Genomic DNA, 19,230 nt, shown 5'->3' with positions numbered 1-19,230 from the left:
AATAAAGTGTAACTATTTATGTATATGCTCATGAATACCTTTTATATATTTTATGTACATATCTGGCTATTGTTTATATATCAATATATCTATTTTAAGTATAACTGCACTCTGGTACTTGAAACCCCCCCCCCCGTGAAGTTCAAGTGAGAGCGCAAACCGCAGCTCAACAGATTCTCACAGGCAGGGAGTGTTCCGACTCCTGAGCTGAGATCGGCGCCAATATCAACTTCCTCCCACGCACGCCGGAACTCGCGGGAAAACAAAGGGTGGGGGGGGGGGGGGGGGGGGGGGCCTGGTTGCACCTGTTTCGCGACTCCTTTTTACTCCCCTACTTCTTTCATTTGTTTTTTGTCTTTTTCTTTCTGTTGTTTTTTACAGTTAGCACCTTAATGAGAGTCAAACGATAGAAACAAAAATAACGTGATAGCATATACGAATGTGCAAATGTACAACGATAAAAATACTACAAAGATACATTTTTTGTTTTTCAAAAATACAAGTGATATACCATGGATAGTAAAAAATAATGTAACAGAAACATTAAGTTTAAAAAAAAAAAAAAAAAAAGAATTGAAGAACAACTTAAAGCATGCACTTGATCCTTTAGTGTGTGGGATGGGGAGTAGGAGGGTGGGGGTGAGGAGAGTCAGGGGAGAACAGGGCTTTGTTTGGGGCAGTTGAGCGAGCGGCTCTAGCCCTGAATCTTGCGCAGGATCTCGGTGGAGACGGGCGGGTGGAAGTTAATGGTGTGGTGTCTCAGGCCCTGCGACGTCTTGTAGCTCTTACCGCAGCGACACTTGAAGGGTTTCCTCACGCGGATCTGCGTGCGATGGCCGTTCTTGGCGTGGTACTTGATACCATTCACATTCTGAACGCATGGGGGGGGGAGAGAAGAGGAGAACCCGTTACAAAAAGCATTTATTGATGTTGCATAGCAGACCCCTGCATTACACAACCATGATGCAGCCTGTTTATAGTTTTATAACTAGGACTGGTCAATATTTTGCGAAAAAACGTATAACAAGTTACAAATATTATAATTATTTCCATAAATGGCTGATTATTATTTCTTTTTAAATTTAAAGGTTGGGGTTTTAACAATTCTTCGTGAGTAGAGAATGAAAAACACTTTATAAAAGGCAAAACAAAATGTTCCATGTAAATTTATATGTAATGGACGTTTGTTAAATTTGTATTGATGAAAATCAAACTCATAATAATTGACATTGTTTTATCTCCTTGCTTTATACAGTGCCATTCAAATCACTGTTAAACTATACTATTTTTAGGGCCCGAGCACAGACATCAAAGGTGTCTGGTGAGACCCTATTGAAATTGTAAGGATTATTATTATTATTATTATTATTATTATTATTATTATTATTATTATTATTCAGGCAAATGAAATGGCTTTTTGAGGGCTTTAACATGCTCAACTTCTTACCAAAATTTGCAGAAAGTTAGAAAGTGGTGAAAATTTACATATTCTGAAGGAATTTTCAATGGGCGTCGCAAAATGGCTCAACGGTGCCCCCCGAGACCCCCCGAGACCCCCAGAAGGTGTTCCCATTGACCTATCTTCACAAAAATCGATATACAGGTGTATCATGACCAGACAAACAAAAAAGTCTCTTGGTGCAATTGGAAAAACACAACAGGAAGCCTGCTATTTTGCATTTAGTGGCCATTTTGGCCATATTCCACATTTTTTCTTTGATACACTTGTACCAGGGTTTTCATCGGATCAACTTCAAATTGAGATGAGTGTCATCACAACAAGATGGAGATAAAAACTGACTGACAGATTTTTTTTTAATCACACGGTGTGACCGTGGCGTGGTGTCAAAGTTTGATTACACGCCATTAAAACACGATGTTCTGTAACGCGGACATACATGGACCATGAATCCTTTGATTTCAGTCTTCCTAGATCAAAGGAAACTTTATGTCTTGCAAAGGTTACGTCTCTCTCTCTCTCAGAACTGGTTATTTTTGTTTTTTCAGACAAAAAGCATGCAACGCTTCAAAATGGATGTGCTCGGGCCCACCCAGTGCTGCTTTGCAGCCCTAAAATTTTTATTATTATTATTATTATTATTATTATTTATATATGATTTCCGTATTTAGGAAACTGAAAGATTTTCAAAGAGCTGCTATAAAAAAATGAACTTGTGTGTCATTCCCGGTCAATGTAGTTTAATGATTATTGTGATATCGTATCACTGGCGCCACCATGAGGCTGGTATTGGTAATAAGTGCCTATGTACAGCTTCCCATAGCTTGTATTTAAACTCTAATGCTGCATCCATACTACCACCACTTAGTTTTAAACACACAACTGATGCTACATTTACGCCTGCCAAATTTATGGTTTGTTTAGACACTCTGTTGGGATTAAAGAACATATGTGAACCCGTCACTGTTTGGTCTTAAAAAAAGCGTGTTAAAGACTTGTGTTCCCACACTGTCCATTAGCTAAGGAGCAGACAAACTGAAAGGGGTTTATTGTAACCGGCTGTAATCACATTCAACCAAAGCAAATACCATGAGCTATTTATTATATTTATCACAGCTTCCAATCGCGACATTCTGGATTTATAATGTCCTTTTTCAAACATTATGTCCAGACATGTGATCCCCAGACAAAGGCGCCAGTGTGTCGTACGGCTGCTCGGCCGCGACTGACTGACTTCTCTTATCCTCTGGTGTGGCCGTACCTTGTATCTCTTCTTACAGCCGGGGACGGGGCAGGCAAACGGCTTCTCCTCTCCCCCGTTCATGCACATGGAGCTGAGGATGGACTCGGAGCTGATGGCGCTTTCTGTGGTCCACGACTCATCGCTGTCCGACTCCTCGTAGTCTACCTCCTCCTCATCATACTCACTGCCTGCAGGCACAATGGAGACAAGCGCAACAAAAAAAGATCTAGTCATTGCAGATGAAATATGGACGGGGGTTTTTTACCCTAAAGGACATCATGCCCTGGGAATTTACCAAACAGAAATTATATGTGACTTTTCATGAAAGAGTTTTTAGCGTATTCTTCCCTTGAGTTGCTGCTTCAGCGACCCACATGTCACTGCGGGCGCTGTCCGGACGAAACAGCAGTGGATTGCACATGTGTGTGTGTGTGCTTCTGTGTGTGAGTCAAAAACACAGGGATTGGCACTGAGAAAGAGATCATTAAGTGGGAGTGATCCCCATCGCTCTGCCTGGAAAAAGTGCTTTGCTAAGTGCAGAACATTTTCCATGCACATTGCACACACACACACACACACACACACACACACACACACACACACACACAAAAACACACACCAGCGTACACACGACACATCACTGAAATGTTCAGGCAACACACAGAAACATAAAGGCCCGCTGACCCCCCACCGTCTCACAGGAAATGCTGCACCTCAGCATGAGGAAATGGATGGCACCCTGGCACATGTTGAAAGGGTGTGTGTGTGTGTGAGTGTGTGTGTGTGTGTGTGTGTGTGTGTGTGTGTGTGTGTGTGTGTGTGTGTGTGTGTGTGTGTGTGTGTGTGTGTGCAGAGCCACGCTGGAGCATGAGCCCAGACCTAACACTACGTTTGGAACCATTTGTGCTGGAATTGGACATCTGCTTCTGGGCTGTGCAACACACGGCCCCATGCGAACACACAGCATGACAGCTGCTATGTAATTAGCAGAGTGTTGACTGGTCTGCTCACTGCAGGAGCCACCAAACCTGACACACAAACAACACACACGTACATGCAGCAGGCAACAGATACTTTGATTTTAGTCTCTTCCGTTTTGGAAAGTGGAGTAAAAAAAATCGGAGGAAATACGAACATGTAACATTTCCAACCAATTACAAAGCAGCTTTTCATGGTTAAAAGGAAATGATTTCTGGGTTTGTATTTACAGGTTATATTTTTGAGGTGAGTAAGCTCTCTGGGCAGACATGCTGGATTTATGTCTTTAATTTTCCTGCCCAGCGACCAGGTGAAATGAGCTTCATTCCATTTCGGTTACAAAAACCTTCCTTTGCGCATCTGCACTGTCAGGATTTGATGAAATGCTCCCGATGCCACGACCATAACTCTGAGCTTTTCTTTTTGTTTTTTTGCTTCTGTTAGTGCCGTTGGGGTTAATTTGCATTCGTCTCAACACCTCCATTCACTCCACACTTTAAAGCAATCCATCTTTCTTCCTCTCGAGCACACATGTCAACGCGTACACCGGACGTACCTGTAGGTGTGCTGCTGCGGAAGGAGGAAGACGGGGTGATAGGGGGCGTGACGGGCGGCGTCAGGTTACCGCTTGTGTGGCGAGGGGGCGTGGCCGTGCTGTTCCTGGACACTCCGCCCGTGATGGACAGGGACAGTTTGGGCGTGGCCTTCTTTTTCATGGTCTCCTGCTCCCGGCGTGCCGCATCCGTCATGAACCTGACAGTGCGGAAATGGTGTAATTAGTAAAAAGATGTAATATGTCCCTGTTACAACACAACTGACAAGACACACAATAGTGACATTAATATTATGGAGTTTTTAAAACATGGTTTGTTCCTTCCTGCCCGTCTAATAAATCATAGTCAGGTTTTAAACTAATGAAAATGTGCAGTAATCATTCTTTATATGTACAATTTCATATATGTGCAATTCTTTTGCAATCTGTTTACCAGGGTTCCTGTATTTATTATATTTCTTTGCATTTACATTGTATATTTACTTATTATTACTGTTACCATCTGTATATTTTTTTTAGGCAAATTTTCTCATAGTGGGATTAACGGAGGATTATCCTCTTTTTTAAAATTATATTTAATACTTTTAATATTTGTATAGAATATGATCCCTGACAGTTGATATTTCTTTCCAAAAGAGAGAATAAAATAAAAACGTAACATCTTAACAATAAGCACTGTATATCCCCACATCCCAAATTGAAAACAATCAATGATTAAAAAATAATTAATATAGTTAACATATAATTATTATTATTATAGTTATTATTCTACAGCTCATAGTGAAATTTAGAAGATTTTTTTTTCTTATCATTTTGTTGTACCTTTTACCAACAACAACTCTGTTTAAATTTACTTACAGATTTTTAATCGAAATATTAATTCCTCAATGCTCGCTGCAGGCCAGGCCAAATTACCAGCCAAGTCCCTGCCTGTCATATTATCATTATTATTATCGTGTTGATTTCAAATTATAAGTACACCTAATAGATGGAGGCAATGCTGGAGGAACAAATCACCACACCTTTCCAACACACTGACTTGCCAAACATCATTAAAACAAACACATTTGATCCGTCAATCTTTCCTTTTATTGTCATTTACGACCCACAGGATAATTCTGGTTTATTAAAACTTGGGTCTTGTGTTTGTGGTTTTAGCCGTCCTCTCTATCGGTTATGATAACACCGCACTCAAAGTAATTGTTAAGTGCTTGGAACACACGCAGAGAGCACTACAACAAACTCAGTGGAGATAAGAGAGTGGTGAGATGACATGACAGGTTGTAAACAAGTCCGCAGTGAAGCCAGATTAGAACTTTATCTGCACCTCTGATGTTGTTCATAATCCATCATTGACAGGAGAAGTATGCATGCACAACTATGGCAGGTATGTTGTGAGAGAAGTGAGGCAAGAAGTCGAGTCTTTGAACTGTGCCGAGTCCAATCCCTTGTTTTTCGGGTTTGTTTTACGAATAAATCAAGGGATGTTTAAAACCCTTTTTTTCTGCCTCTTCTTACTTCTTTCAGAGCTCAAGTCAGTAGTGATTTATTAAAATCATAGCTTAATAAAGCCATATTTTCTGTACCACTCTTTGATCCTACTTTTGAACTTCCTGCAGTGTTATCTATTGCTTTAAGAGGAGCCTTTCAGGTTTAATATCATCTAATTATGTCTGTTCTGCAGAGGTAAGTCTCAGCTTCAACAAGACAAAACCGAGCTGCTGAACGAACTGCCCCTTTAAGTACACAGTCATCACAACGTTGTACAATAAATAGATGACATTTACAACCTTGCCACTTGGAACAATTACCACAGAAAAACAAACCTCACTCTCTTTTTCTGTCTCCGATTGTCTACCGTTATCTTTCTCGGCGCTTCATATTGGAGTGATTTACGGGGACATTAAGTGGGACGTGACACATCGGTTCGCCACACAAAAAACACACGCACGCATACATGTTGTAATCCCGAACATGCTGCCTTTGGCCTGGCTGTGTGCAGCGTGGTGAGTCAGGAGTTGATTGTGTTGTGTGTGGTTTTTTGTCTTTTCTGTGCTGGTCTGCGGATGAGTCACCGCCGTGTCTATGGGAAGACATCGGTCTGCAGAGCTGCTCCACCACAAGCCACATGAACATGCTCTCCCGCAAACATCAACAGAGTCTCAACTTGTGGAGCAATGCTGCCCTCTGTAGACTTGACACCTTCGGTTAAAGGCTGTGTGAATGTGTGTGTACCTGTTTATGTAGCTTAGGGCCAGATAAGTGGGCTGCTGTTGCTCCTGCTTCTCCAGAACCCGCGGATCTGTGTCTGAGAGAGAGAGAGAGAGGGAGAGAGAGAGAGAGAGAGAAATTCAGATTAACCATTGGCTCTCTGTGGAGGGAAAATGTCGTGTGAATATTCTCAGTATGTAGCTGAGTCATACATCCATTCTTCCTGCCAGACTGGCTGATAGATTACTGGAGGTTTCTCACACAGCATTCTCTGTGTCAGTCAGTAATATATGTCAGCCTGCAGATACATTTCGAACACTTTCATAAGCGGCGCATTATTACGCCAGCGTCAAACCCGATCTAATTTAGTACCAATGCCTTTCCCTAAGTGACCCAAGGCCGCTTAATCATTGCCGGAGTCTGAATGTGGCAAAGAGGAAATTTGTCAGGGAGTGAAGGAGCGACTTGGAAGCTCTGATGAATGTACACAGTGTATTACTCAAACGGACACATACACACACACTTTTTCCAGTTGACTTGCTTAAGTCAGTAACACTACAGTGGGTAACTTCCAGTGCCTCAGGGAAACAGTGTTTAAATTTAAAACCCCACCTCCCACATCCCTGGAGAACAGGAGCAAGTGAGCATGAGAACATTCTGCCGCTGTTTCAACTGTGAAGCACCAGTGCCACCAAGTGTTCAACGGGGGAACGCTCACACAGAGCCAAACTTAAAGACAACTAGTAGGTTTATGTGCATGTAAGCATAACTGTAGGAGCATATGTAATGGCTAGCAGATGTATCACGACTCGGATCCAAGAGCTGGATCATATGTTCAAAAATGAACGCACTCCTTCCAACCGATCCCTGGTGTGTGTGTGTGCGCTCGCATGTTGGCCTTCTCAGCCCTTTGGTTTTCAGGCTTTCACACCTCATAATTAAAAAAGAATGCAGACTTCCCACTGTGCAGAGGAACACCAAGGAGACCAGCAAACACAAAAACAACCCCAGGCAAAAATGCAAACTACTACCACTAGTACCACTGCTGCTGCTGCTGCTGCTACTGGAGTACAGACCAGTGTCTTATACGGTAGTACACAAACATATCATGAAAGGAGGAAAGGGGGAAATAAAGAGCGGGGATACCAGGCACCAATGGACACAAACATAGGCTGACGCACAAACTCTCACTAACACACAACTGAGGTGGTCCACAGAGGTGGTCTTTGACAGCCTTTTATAGCTGAGTCTTAATAATCCTACCTGCTGCTCAGATGAAGAGACCAGAGCACCCACACACGCACACACACACACAAACACACACACAGACACACACACTTAGACCTACAGCATTGACAAAGCTGAGTCATGCAACAGTGTCCAGAAGGAAACCACTGAGTTGGAACCTTTTTGCAGCAGTGCTAGAACAAGTTCTAAAAATTCAAATTAATAAACATGAATCATCACTTTTTTAAATATAATGTGAAGTTATTAATCTGGATATTTACAGAAAATAAAGAAAGAAAGAGTCACTTCATCTTTAAGTCAATAAAACAATTGTCATTTTTCAAGCAAAAGTACCAAATGTTTCTTAGTTCCACCTTCTAAAATGAGTGGCTTTAGATGTCTCGATAGTAAATGTAATATATAGTTTTGGACTGATAAAGTGATTGATTAATCAATCCAAGAAATTACCCATAAATGTAGAGGCATTCATTGCTTGTTTGCCTTTTGTAGTGGTAAACTAATGACCTCAAGTAAAAGATAAATTGCAGCAACTATAAAGTGTCTGAAAAGAGTAAAAAAATGCAGATTAAAACTCCATAGAGTCATGATGTCATCAAAATGATATTCCGAAACTTTTCAACATAACATCACATAACCTAAGAAAAGCACAATCACATTTGAGAAGCTGAAACCACTGACCGGTTGTCATATACATTGAAATATGACTATAAAAATGTAATCGATTTATCAAAAGTCTTGATAAATGAACTAATTTGATGGTTCATCAATGCAACAATATGGTAGCATACATTGAGAAGTACAATGACGAACACTGTAACCGAGGCCAGATGTATTTAGACACGTGGTGTTTTTCAGGCTCTGAGCTTCATTCAATTTGAAGTAAAATAATGGATTTTACATTTAAGGGCCAAGTCACTGCTTGAATTTGAGTAGGCCCATCCATTATCTATACAGCTTATTGTGTAAGTGTCGAAGTGGGACTAGAGGGAAGAAGTGGGAAGAAGGTGGAGCACCTGGAATAACCTACACGGGGAGAACATGCAAGCGCACACAGACCTCCCATACAGAGAAAAACCCACCTTGCTGTGATGTCATTGCCATCTTTGTAAGCGTGACTGGACATTGAGTAACACTACATTTCCTACTCTGCCAAAACAATGGCCAACTATGTTCTTCAGCCATTTGGAGAGATTCCGGGACATGAAGGGAAACAAATGGTACTGAAAATATATGTAAAAACCAGCTGATGTGCCTAACTTCCTACGAAACAAAATCTGTTAGCTGCTAACAAATGAAAAGCTGAAAGCTACAATAATCCCCCTGTGATTGAGCTCTATGAAACCATATGTACTACAAGCTGCGGATACTCCCAACGCTGAGGAGAAAAGTACCTATGTTTTCTTCTATGTTTTGGGAGAACTCTTTCAAAGAATCAGTTCTGCTAGAGACTGACCGACTCAAACATGGAAAACCTGCTGTGAGTATCATAATCATCATCTTCATCACTACCATCTGACATCAGACAACTCAACAAAGAGATTCAGTTTCAGTCATTACATTAGAGACTTGTGCAATATATTCAATAATATAGTACGGCTCATATAATGGGCCTTGATCAAAAATGCAATGGTCCTTGATAAGAGCAAGGTTCTACACCTCTGGGACGAGGATTAGGAAAGCAGTAGTTATGGTTAAAGTTTGTCTCAAAAATCCAAGTCAACGTAATGTTGTCTGAAGTCTGAGAGACGCAACTGTGTGTGTGTGTGTGTCTGTGTGTACTTGTCTGTGTGCGTGTGCGTGCGTGCGTGCGTGGAGAGGAAACAGGGAGAAAGGGTGATGGAGTAAGCCAGGTGCACAGAGCAAGTTGCAGTAAAGCTTCACTGGTTTTATGACTTCCACTCACCGAGCAGGACAGGAAGCCGACACACTGCTGATCCTCTCGCCGGAGCAGGAAGGGAAACAACAAATCCACACAGAGACTTACTCTAACCCTGACAATATCCACAGCTTGCCTACCCTAACTTTAACCCCTCACCCAAAAATCGGCTTTACTCAATCAGGGACAGGGTAGCACAAGACGTCCACAATTAGCTTAATTTTTTGTCTGAAATCTGTCCCCAACATTAACCTACGAGAGATACACAAAACACACACACACGCACACACACCCACCCACACACACACACACGCACACACACACACACACACACACACAAACACACACACACAGAGAGAGAGAGAGAGAGAGAGAGAGAGACTACCCAAAGTTTAAGAATTAAACTCTACTGTGCCAGCAGCCTACTCTGTTTTCCATCTGTGTGTGTGTGTGTGTGTGTTGTCTGTGCGTGTACATGTTTCAGTACATGTGTGCTGCATGTCTGAGACATTGCAGAGTGTCACGGTGCCATAAATATCTCCCTAATTAGCATTCCTGTCATTAAAAGCAGCACCCAATCAACAGCCACTCCACCATTTCAACACAGACATCCATCTCTGCCAGCAGCGCACTGCTGCCCCCTGTGTTTGCATTGTGTCCATATGCATGTGAACGTGCGTGCCCTTGCGTGCCCGTGTGAGTGTGTGTGTGTGTGTGTGTGTGTGTGTGTGTGTGTGTGTGTATGTGTGTGTGTGTGTGTGTGTGTGTGTGTGTGTGTGTGTGTGTGTGTGTGTGTGTGTGTGTGTGTGTGTGTGTGTGTGTGTGTGTGTGTGTTGAAACCAGGCCAAGAATGCATGGCTTGTTCAGCAGGCCGCTAATTAAGCCACAGAGTGCATTTTACCATGTTTCAAGAGCAGCAGGAAACCGGATGGAGGGAGAGGAGAGGAGGAGGAGAAGGAGAGGGAGCAGGGGGGACATGGGTGGGGGAAAAGACTAACTTCTCTCTAATTACACTTCCTAGGGCTCGGTTGGGCGCTCGGTCCCTGCGGATTCCAAAAGGTGATCTGTGTGCCTAAAGCAGACTAAAGTGTGTGTCTGTATGTGTTGCGTGAAAAGAGAGGGCCTGCAGTTTCCAGCTTGGGATGCCAATCCACTAATTGCTGCGCTACACCCTTACAGGTCATTTAGGAAGTATGGTAAACACACTCCCAAACATGCACAAACACACACAACCCTGTCGCACCTCGGAAAGTAGGAAGAGGAACAAGCTGGCATCTGGGGCTGGAAGGTAAACGTTTTAATAATTATGATTAATAGATTTGTGAGTTTTTTTAGACTATGAACATGACATTTTACAGACCAAACAAATCAACTATTTATCAAGAAAAGAATTGCAACAAACATTATAAGACCTAAATGAAAAATGGTCAAATTTTATGATCAAAGCAATGATCTGTTACTTATAACAATATATCTCTTATATGTACGATGAATATCAGCAGGACACAGGTTTCTGTAAATCACTGCCTGACAGGTAACAACAACTACACCATAGTGTGTTAACATCTGCCTTTTCTTTCAGCCACAGCAGAATCAGGACTCGAGACAAACATGTCCTGAGGGCAGAACGATTGTAACGTCTTCGGGAAATGACTGGAGATTCTTTGTCGACACGTTTCAGCAGCACCGGCATCATTACACATTATTACAACACAACTCTGGCTCTAAATCACAGCTCACCCGTTGATTCAAGCTGCAAAATCGAGTCTGAATTCAAATAAAGTTTCCAAACAAAGCTGAGGTGTTTGGGGTTTCCCTGTTTACTCTACCTCATATTTTCCTATTCTTAATCTCCATTTTGTAATCTCTACCCCACTTTTAATCTCCATCTTCCTCCCTCTCTGCCTCCCTCCCTCCCTGCACTTCTTTGTTGATGTAAGGGGCAGGTATGTGCCTGTGCAGGTGAGAACACAACACACCGCTGGCGTGCACGCAGGCACACTGGCCTGCTGACATCATTGCATTCCTTAGACCTGAGCTAGAGTGCCCCACACAAAGCCTGCAACACCACCAGCCCCACCACACTAAACACGGCTCACCTGACCCATTTCCTCTGGCTTTCAGCTGTGATCTAAACAGTGCGGGTGTCTCATTGGAGAGCCGCGGCACTTTCTTCTGCGATGAGGTCAGCCACGCCGACCGGCACATCACGCCAGTTTGCTCACGGAAGGGATCACGACAGGATCATCTGGCCTGCTGGCTGCCAGATATCATGTCAGAGGAGGCGGCGGTCCAAAGGAGTTACCAAGTGAGATCATTGAGGCTTTTTGAGGCTATGCAACACAGGAGACGCCTCACCACCAGAGGGCAGCGTTGTCTACTGAATCGACCGAAATCCATCTGCACCCTGACCTGAAAAACCACTGACTCCCCTTCTGCCACTATTTATGTCTGCTCTCACAAGCCCGTTATCACCTCCAGGTTATCTGATTTATGGTTAGCGCCATCTTTTCTCATAACCTGTCTGCACACTGCGGGACCAACCACAAATCAAAGCTGGCCTGTTATCTCCAAATCCTCAAACAGCTTATCCCAGGTCTCAGGCGAAGGGGTTAAGGGGATCGAATTAGCTTATCTTTGACTGATTATTGATCACACACCATTGCACCGCTTCAAAACCAAGGGAGAGTCCATGCTAAATGACATTAACCCCCCCCATGCGCCTACTCTATCTCCCACACTCTCACCTCAATCCCCTCCGTCTGTCACACTCATCCCCGTTGTCACTGATCTGCAAGCGGTATCGATCCGACGGTTCCGGACGCCGCTGATGACCGGCCGCGGGGATGAAGCGAGCAGACGGCGCACTCATTAATTCAAGCGCCCTGACTGGTAAACTCCCATTCTGCTCAGCTGACTGCCGGGGTCAGAGGTCAAGCTAGGAGGCAGATGGGGCATCTCTCAGCGGCTGCGTGTTTTTTTGGCTTTGTGATTTTTAGAAAAACCTTTCAAAGGAGTTTACCTGAGGCGTTGTAGGAATCAGTGAGGCCCACAGCCACAGGTGTGAGTGAGATAGAAGGGGGGGGGGGGAATCTAATGGGCGATATCATTTTATCCCTCATTGGTAAATTTGGAAGATCCTTGGAGCATTTGGTAGGATAAAAAAAAACAACAACCCCTCCTCCACCACCCTGCTCCACTTTCCCCCCCTTCAAACATCAGCCCCTGTCCCACACGCTAGTGATACCATGTCACCGGGTGTCCTCATCACAGCTGGCTGCATGGGGGGGGGGGGGGGGTGCTCTTTGTTAGCGAGACAGCAGGTGTGCAATAACTCAGCCAGTATTACTGCCCCCAACCCGTTCAGAGGCTGCCAGTTGCCATGGAGACAGGCTCAATGGCTCAATGAAGCATCCATTCTAAAACCCCGCCCCTCACCTCCTCACCCCATTGCCTCCTGAAGGATGGATGCACGGCGCAAATAACGATTAGCCCACAACAACTTTGTCACAGTTTTTTTTTTTTTTTGTGTAATTAATAACCGCTCTATAGTGGATTTGAAATGTATCTACATGAGTGTATTATTTCTGCAGAGGAGAGAGTTTTGATTTATGCTTCAGATGTATAGTTGAAATATCAACAAGCATCCCATTGCAGGTTATTGACGAGATACATTTAATTTCCACTAGCATGTCAACATAAAAGCGAAAGCAGCACTCCCTCATTAAATCAATGCCAACTACTTGAATCATACATGCTATTACTAATATGTTATATACTGAGAATCATCAGCAGCTTATAACATTGTCATTAATACTTTAGTTGTTTCCTTTTTTTCCTGGAGTGCCACACCATTTGTGACTTGACTGATAAAGTAAAGCCGTCATATCACATCAAAATAAAGGAAATGCAAGGATTTCCTTTTCTCTGCCGCAGATTAAATAACATGCAAATTAATTGTATACCAGTCCCAACTGTGGTGTTCACCCAGTATCTTGTGTTGGGTGATGGTGAAGCTGACTGGGATGGTTGCCAGGTGACAGTGATCACAGGGGTTTTACAGTCTGAATCTAAATGGGAAATCTAATAAACAGAGGCTTGTGGAGTGGAATCTGATTTAAACCCCTGCATGTCTGTCACAGCCTGGTTCAATGGTAATGGACTGACACCGACTCACTGCAGCGGTGTGATGTGCTGACGAGCTGAGACCCCCGAGGGGACACGAGCAACGAGCCCGGGGAGCAGGCGACCCTCGGCGGGGCAGCAGCTGCATCGGGCCCGCGGAGGTGAACACCTTCTCCCGCAGCGGCTAGCTGACCAGCCGCTGCCCGGCCGGGATGCTAGTGACACCTAGGAGACCTCCGCGGCCCTCGCACCGGGGGCTACCGCTGCAGGAGAGGTAACCCCACGGTCCCGGTGGAACAGACATGTGCGGGACACGTCTTTCACGGAGAAGCGGGTGTTTTGTTGTGGTCTCGCCGGCTCTGGGGAGCTCCAGCGCCGGCGAGACTCGACGCGCAGCGGGCAGCAGGAATAGCGGAATGCGGCGTCCGGAGCCTATCTGCGTGAAGCTAGCTAGCTCCGGCTAACGGCAGCTAGCAGCCTAGCTCCCCCCCACCCCTCCTCCTCCTCCCTCCGGCCCGACTCACCGATGTGATTATCCTCGATGTGGACGATGAGCTCGGCCAGAGACTCGAACTGGAGCCCGCAGCCCCCGAACCTGCAGGAGTTGGAGAAGAAAGAAGCGGCGGCGATGCCCGTCATGGTCGCGGCTGCGCTGGTGCATGCACCGGGCGGAGGGGGAGAAGAGGGTCCGGGGAGCCGGGGGGGACGCGAGCGAGGAGGCGTCGGGTCCGGGGCGGGAGAGGAGCGGAGTAGCGGAGCAGCGGGGCAGACACCGGGGGGAGGCAGACGGGACAGCGGCCAGCGCAGCTGGGAGGAGGCGGGACGGTGGGTGTGGGGGTGGGGGAAGGAGGAGGAGGGCTGGCTGGTGGGTGCCTACGTCATGACCTGCCTACCTGTTGGGTGCATATATATATATATAATAACATTATTATAGAAATCATTATACTATACTAGGAATAGGAAAATACCTATCTACCTGTATATAATAATTAAAAAATACATATATAGATAGATCTTATTATTTTATATTAATTCTATTATAGGGAATTCTATTATAGATAGCTTTATTCAATATAGGATGTGCATATGTCGTCAGGTAGAAAGCATCATTCCGCGTTACAAGAAATAACAACTAAATAATCGTGTAAAATGTTGGCACAATATTACTATTCACTTTCTCATATACTATATATATGTTTGCTAATAGAAAACAAGAGATGAATAACATGATAAAAGAGGGACGAATAAAATAAGTCAAATGCATCTATAAATATGATATGTACATCGTATTCATATATTTGACCAGTTTTTCATTTGTTGTCAGATTTCTTGTATAGTGTCCACTTTTTGCCTAAGTAATATGAATATAGTGAAATATATAATAATTAGATCTATAATCTATTATAATGCAAATATATAAAAACCTATTGAATTAAAAGCAAAGAAACCCATCAGACTGTGATGGCTTATGCTATGAACGTGGCTTATGAACGCTTATAAAAATATATTATCTGCAGAGTTAAGACATGTCATTAAAATTGTAATGAAAAAATGATATGGAAGAATAGCTAATAAAATCTAATATGAATGAATTTGTTACCCTCAAAGTTAAATCAAAGAAATAGAAAGTCTGTAACGTTTTATAGAACTGGAAATCATTTACTGTAGATGACCTGTGACTTGTAATATTCTATGCATTTGATCTACTACTGAGGCTTAACTTTAAGCACTAGTCTTTAATAAAACACATAATTAGAGTCCCTATAGTACTTAAGAGCTTCGAAATTAATAGGCCTTAGCAGTCATTTTGTTGTCTGTCGATGTGGACAGAAGTCTGGAGTAGGATCTATAAGTGCTGGGTGACCACTGTAAAAAATATCATCATAGTCACAGAATAGCATCTGGTTTGAACTTTTGATGTTCGGTAAATAGTGGCTGTATCACACGTTTTCAAAATATTACTTCTGCCTAGGAAAGATGAATTCTGCTCAATTTCTTTTCAAAATTGTAGTGTAGTCACTTTGGGTAGCATCTGTGTATGAAATGTGCTAAATAAATACTTTCCCCTTACGTTACCCTTTTGTTTTAATGGAACTGACTTAATTATTTGTTTGTGTTTATATGATGAATATCAATCATGGTTTGTGTATCATTTTCAATTGTTTGTTTTCAGTCACTGGCAAAATAACCCAGAATGAATTTCACACTAATTTTTAAATGGAGGTTTCTGTGTTCATGAATATTTAGATTATAACAGTTGCCTATAACAAATTGCCATAAGAGTCTATTACATGCATGATGTTTAATGATTAATACTACCCCGTAATGACTCAGTGGTGAGGAGCGCACTTTGTTGTGTGTGTGTGTGTGTGCGTGTGTGTGTCCTTAAATCACTAGGGTTGGCTAACCAGGGACGGCTGGCCTGTGTTGGACCTGTTAATCGAGCGTTAAAACGGCCCGTCATAAACATCTGGCTACAGACTTCTGCAAACAACCTTAGGACCTGGGAGCATACACTCTCTCTCTTTCTCTCTCTCTCTCTCTCTCTCTCTCTCTCTCTCTCTCTCTCTCTCTCTCTCTCTCTCTCTCCTTCTCTCTCTCTCTCCCTCTCTCCCTCTCTCTCTCTCTCTCTCTCTCTCTCTCTCTCTCTCTCTCTCTCTCTCTCTCTCTCTCTCTCTCTCTCTCTCTCTCTCTCTCTCTCTCCCTCTGTCTCTCTCTCTCTCACCGCCCTCTGTCCACCAAACTGTATGAAACACAGCAACACACACACACAATATCTCAAAAACTCACTCATTCACTGCTACACACACTCCCACAAACAACATGACATCACCAGCATGCACGGCCTCTCGCACATGTACAGAGCTGAGATTCGGTGACTTCATCGGCCGAACACAGATGTTCTCTCTTACACACAAATGTGTAGGCACACACTCAACATAAACACGCTCATTACACACACATGGTGCATCGGACCTGTGACAGTGACGCAGTTCCAACACCATTACGTAAATGAGAAGTGCTAGCACGTGTTGTGGAACGCAAAGGGAGAAAGGGGACAGATACAGAGAGAGTTTATGGTGCATGACATCATCTGATCTGAGGTCTGTGGGTGGCGCTCAGTGTAGCAGTTTTGGAGAGAGATACCAAACTCGCGTGGATTTGCTGGTTATCAGCCTTTTATTTGCAGCGAACAAACAGCCCCAATCAGTGGGATGACCGAAGCACAACTCCGGGTTTACACATGCTGCACATCGCGTGGACCAAACAAAATCATAACAAACATCCGAACCCACCGGTGGTCTGCTCCTGAGTGGATCTGCATGTGAGGGCAGAGTTTGATGTAAATTTAACTCTAACCATTACATAAGCGGATGACTCCAACTTGTATACTTGGATGCTGTTGGCAGTATCTGTTTCCATTTATTTTTTAAGTCCGCACATTAGTCCCGCGTTATACTCCACAATTCACGGATAGAAATAGTCGGAAACCGCGGTGTATCACAGCACAACTGAGCCAGAGGAGTGATGTAGCCACAGTGCGCAGATAATGTGACATGGGCTTTGGAGGTCAGTAAGTTTGACTGACCTTTGACCTTTTTTTTCTTATAGACAAGGTGACATCAAGCTCCAAGTGGGCAGCTCTCTCAAAGCTCCCGCTCTGACTGCTAAGAGCCGAGCGGAGGTGAAGATGCCAGATGGTAATGGCTAGTGTTGCCACTGAGTTATGGAGGCAGTTGTAATCTCAGTGGCATTGTCTGCTCCAGGGCAGCAGCCAGAGACTTCCTGGCTGCCGTCACACACTCCTCAGTATGACTGCACTCTTCCCAGGCACACACGCACACACACACGCACACACACACACACTCACACACACACACACACACACATGCTGTAAAACATCCCTTATCCTCACTGAAAACAAAACTCGGTGAATCACATCCATGCGGGGGAAGAGCTCAAAACACAGAGTGACATCATCACAACTTCCTGTTTCTTCTCTGTTGCCACGGAGACCTGGATTTGCATACTCTAGGCGATTGGTGGATGATGAGTCAGTACGGTTCAGTCCCGTGTTGCTCTTCGACCACAACAAAACCATAGCCCCTACTCTGTTCGGCTCCTGCCCGGCCTGGAGCACCGGAAAGCTTTGACCAAACATGGCTGAGATGTGACTCCATGGCTCAGCTCAGTGGAGGTGGGAATGAGTCTCTCCGGCATGGGGTTTGTGTGGCCAATGGAATTTCATTGCATATATCATGTCAGATCTCCTAACAGTCTTTATGTTTTTGGTTTTGGAAACAATAAATCTGTTGAGCTAATTGACTGAAATCCTTAAAGGGGATACAACAGCCTTTACACTATAATGAAAAGTAAGTGGGGTACGCGCTGGACACGTCCTTATATACAATTCAAAGCTTTTAAACACTTTACTGAATGGCTTTTACTTGATTGTTTCTTGCAATTAGCTAAATGAGCTTGATTGTTTTTTCTGCTGTCATTGATTTTAGATATTCTATAATTTGCTGTATTTGATTGAAATGACATTCTTGTTTTTATTTGTCTTCTTTGTGAAGCACTTTTTGACCGCTGAAAGGGCTTTATACGTAAAGTCATTACTTTTATTAATACAATATATTTTGTGATGACCGTAATACAATATGTTAACCTTTAACAAACAATAGAGAGTGTGACACAATAATAAACCAGTTCTCACCTGTTTCCAAGTATAGTTTGTAACTTCAATTGTGCAGAAGAACTTCAAACTTACAAGGGATATTCACCATGTTGTCCTATGTTCTAAAATGTCCTCACACTTTACTCAAGTCTAATAGCACTGAAGTGTGCATATTATGTACATATTCTGTATTATCTGTTAATATTTTTATTTATTTATTCTATTGCCTTGTTTATTCTCTTATCCACCTCACTCTGACAAGTGAGTTACCCCAGTGTTGGATCAATACAATTATATCTTAACTTATCTTATATTATCTGAACTTCTCACAGCAAATCTGTTTACAGATCTCACACACACACACACACACACACACACACACACACACACACACACACACACACACACACACACACACACACACAAAGCCAGTGCCCTAACCTTGCCTGAATTTTAAAACGATATACAAACAGGCGTGAAAATGTATAACTTAAAATATGAAAAAAATAGATATTATCACAGTAAGAGACCAACCAGCAGCATAATCCTGAGAGAAGTTTTTGAAAGAAGCTGTTACTCATTTAGAAGCATGCACTCGATCCAGCCGCCGGGACGTCCCGTTCAGACACAAAGTGAGGAGAGGGTGAAAATAAAACTCACCCCCCCCCACACACACACCCCCACCCGGTCCGGCCCCGGTGTCCCGTCACGTTGCCCCCGGTGCTTGTGACTCCACCGGCGGCTCCCGTCCCGTCCCCCTACAGGCCGGGCGCCGTAACCCCGCCCCCCTCCCCCCTCTCTCCGTACGGGACCGCAATGATTTAGAAGTTCAGGAATCCCACGTGACGTCACCGGGAGG

The 19,230-nt window shown here is 43.7% G+C and overlaps 1 protein-coding gene across 1 annotated transcript; it reads right to left on the bottom strand.

Moving 5' to 3' along the window:
- Window positions 1–306: 306 nt before the first annotated feature.
- Window positions 307–14,372, bottom strand: jazf1a (JAZF zinc finger 1a). Its single transcript, XM_061092739.1, has 5 exons — window positions 14,218–14,372; window positions 6,469–6,541; window positions 4,237–4,433; window positions 2,721–2,890; window positions 307–871 (listed from the first exon to the last, which is right to left on the bottom strand). The coding sequence occupies exons 1-5, from the start codon at window positions 14,330–14,332 to the stop codon at window positions 695–697; spliced, it is 732 nt and encodes a 243-aa protein (XP_060948722.1). The 5' UTR covers window positions 14,333–14,372; the 3' UTR covers window positions 307–694.
- Between the last annotated feature and the right edge of the window lie 4,858 nt (window positions 14,373–19,230).

This window comes from Limanda limanda, chromosome 19 (genome assembly GCF_963576545.1).
Source record: "Limanda limanda chromosome 19, fLimLim1.1, whole genome shotgun sequence".
Classification (NCBI taxonomy): Eukaryota; Metazoa; Chordata; class Actinopteri; order Pleuronectiformes; family Pleuronectidae; genus Limanda; species Limanda limanda.
Note: the sequence above shows the minus strand (reverse complement) of the source record. Positions and strands in the feature narration are given on the sequence as shown.

Coding starts and splice junctions, on each gene's coding strand:
- jazf1a (XM_061092739.1), bottom strand. CDS start 14,332: ATGACGGGCATCGCCGCCGCTTCTTTCTTCTCCAACTCCTGCAGGTTC. Junction 6,542..14,217: donor CATCGAGGATAATCACATCG/GTGAGTCGGGCC, acceptor TCTCTCTCTCAG/ACACAGATCCGCGGGTTCTG. Junction 4,434..6,468: donor GCCCTAAGCTACATAAACAG/GTACACACACAT, acceptor CCGCACTGTCAG/GTTCATGACGGATGCGGCAC.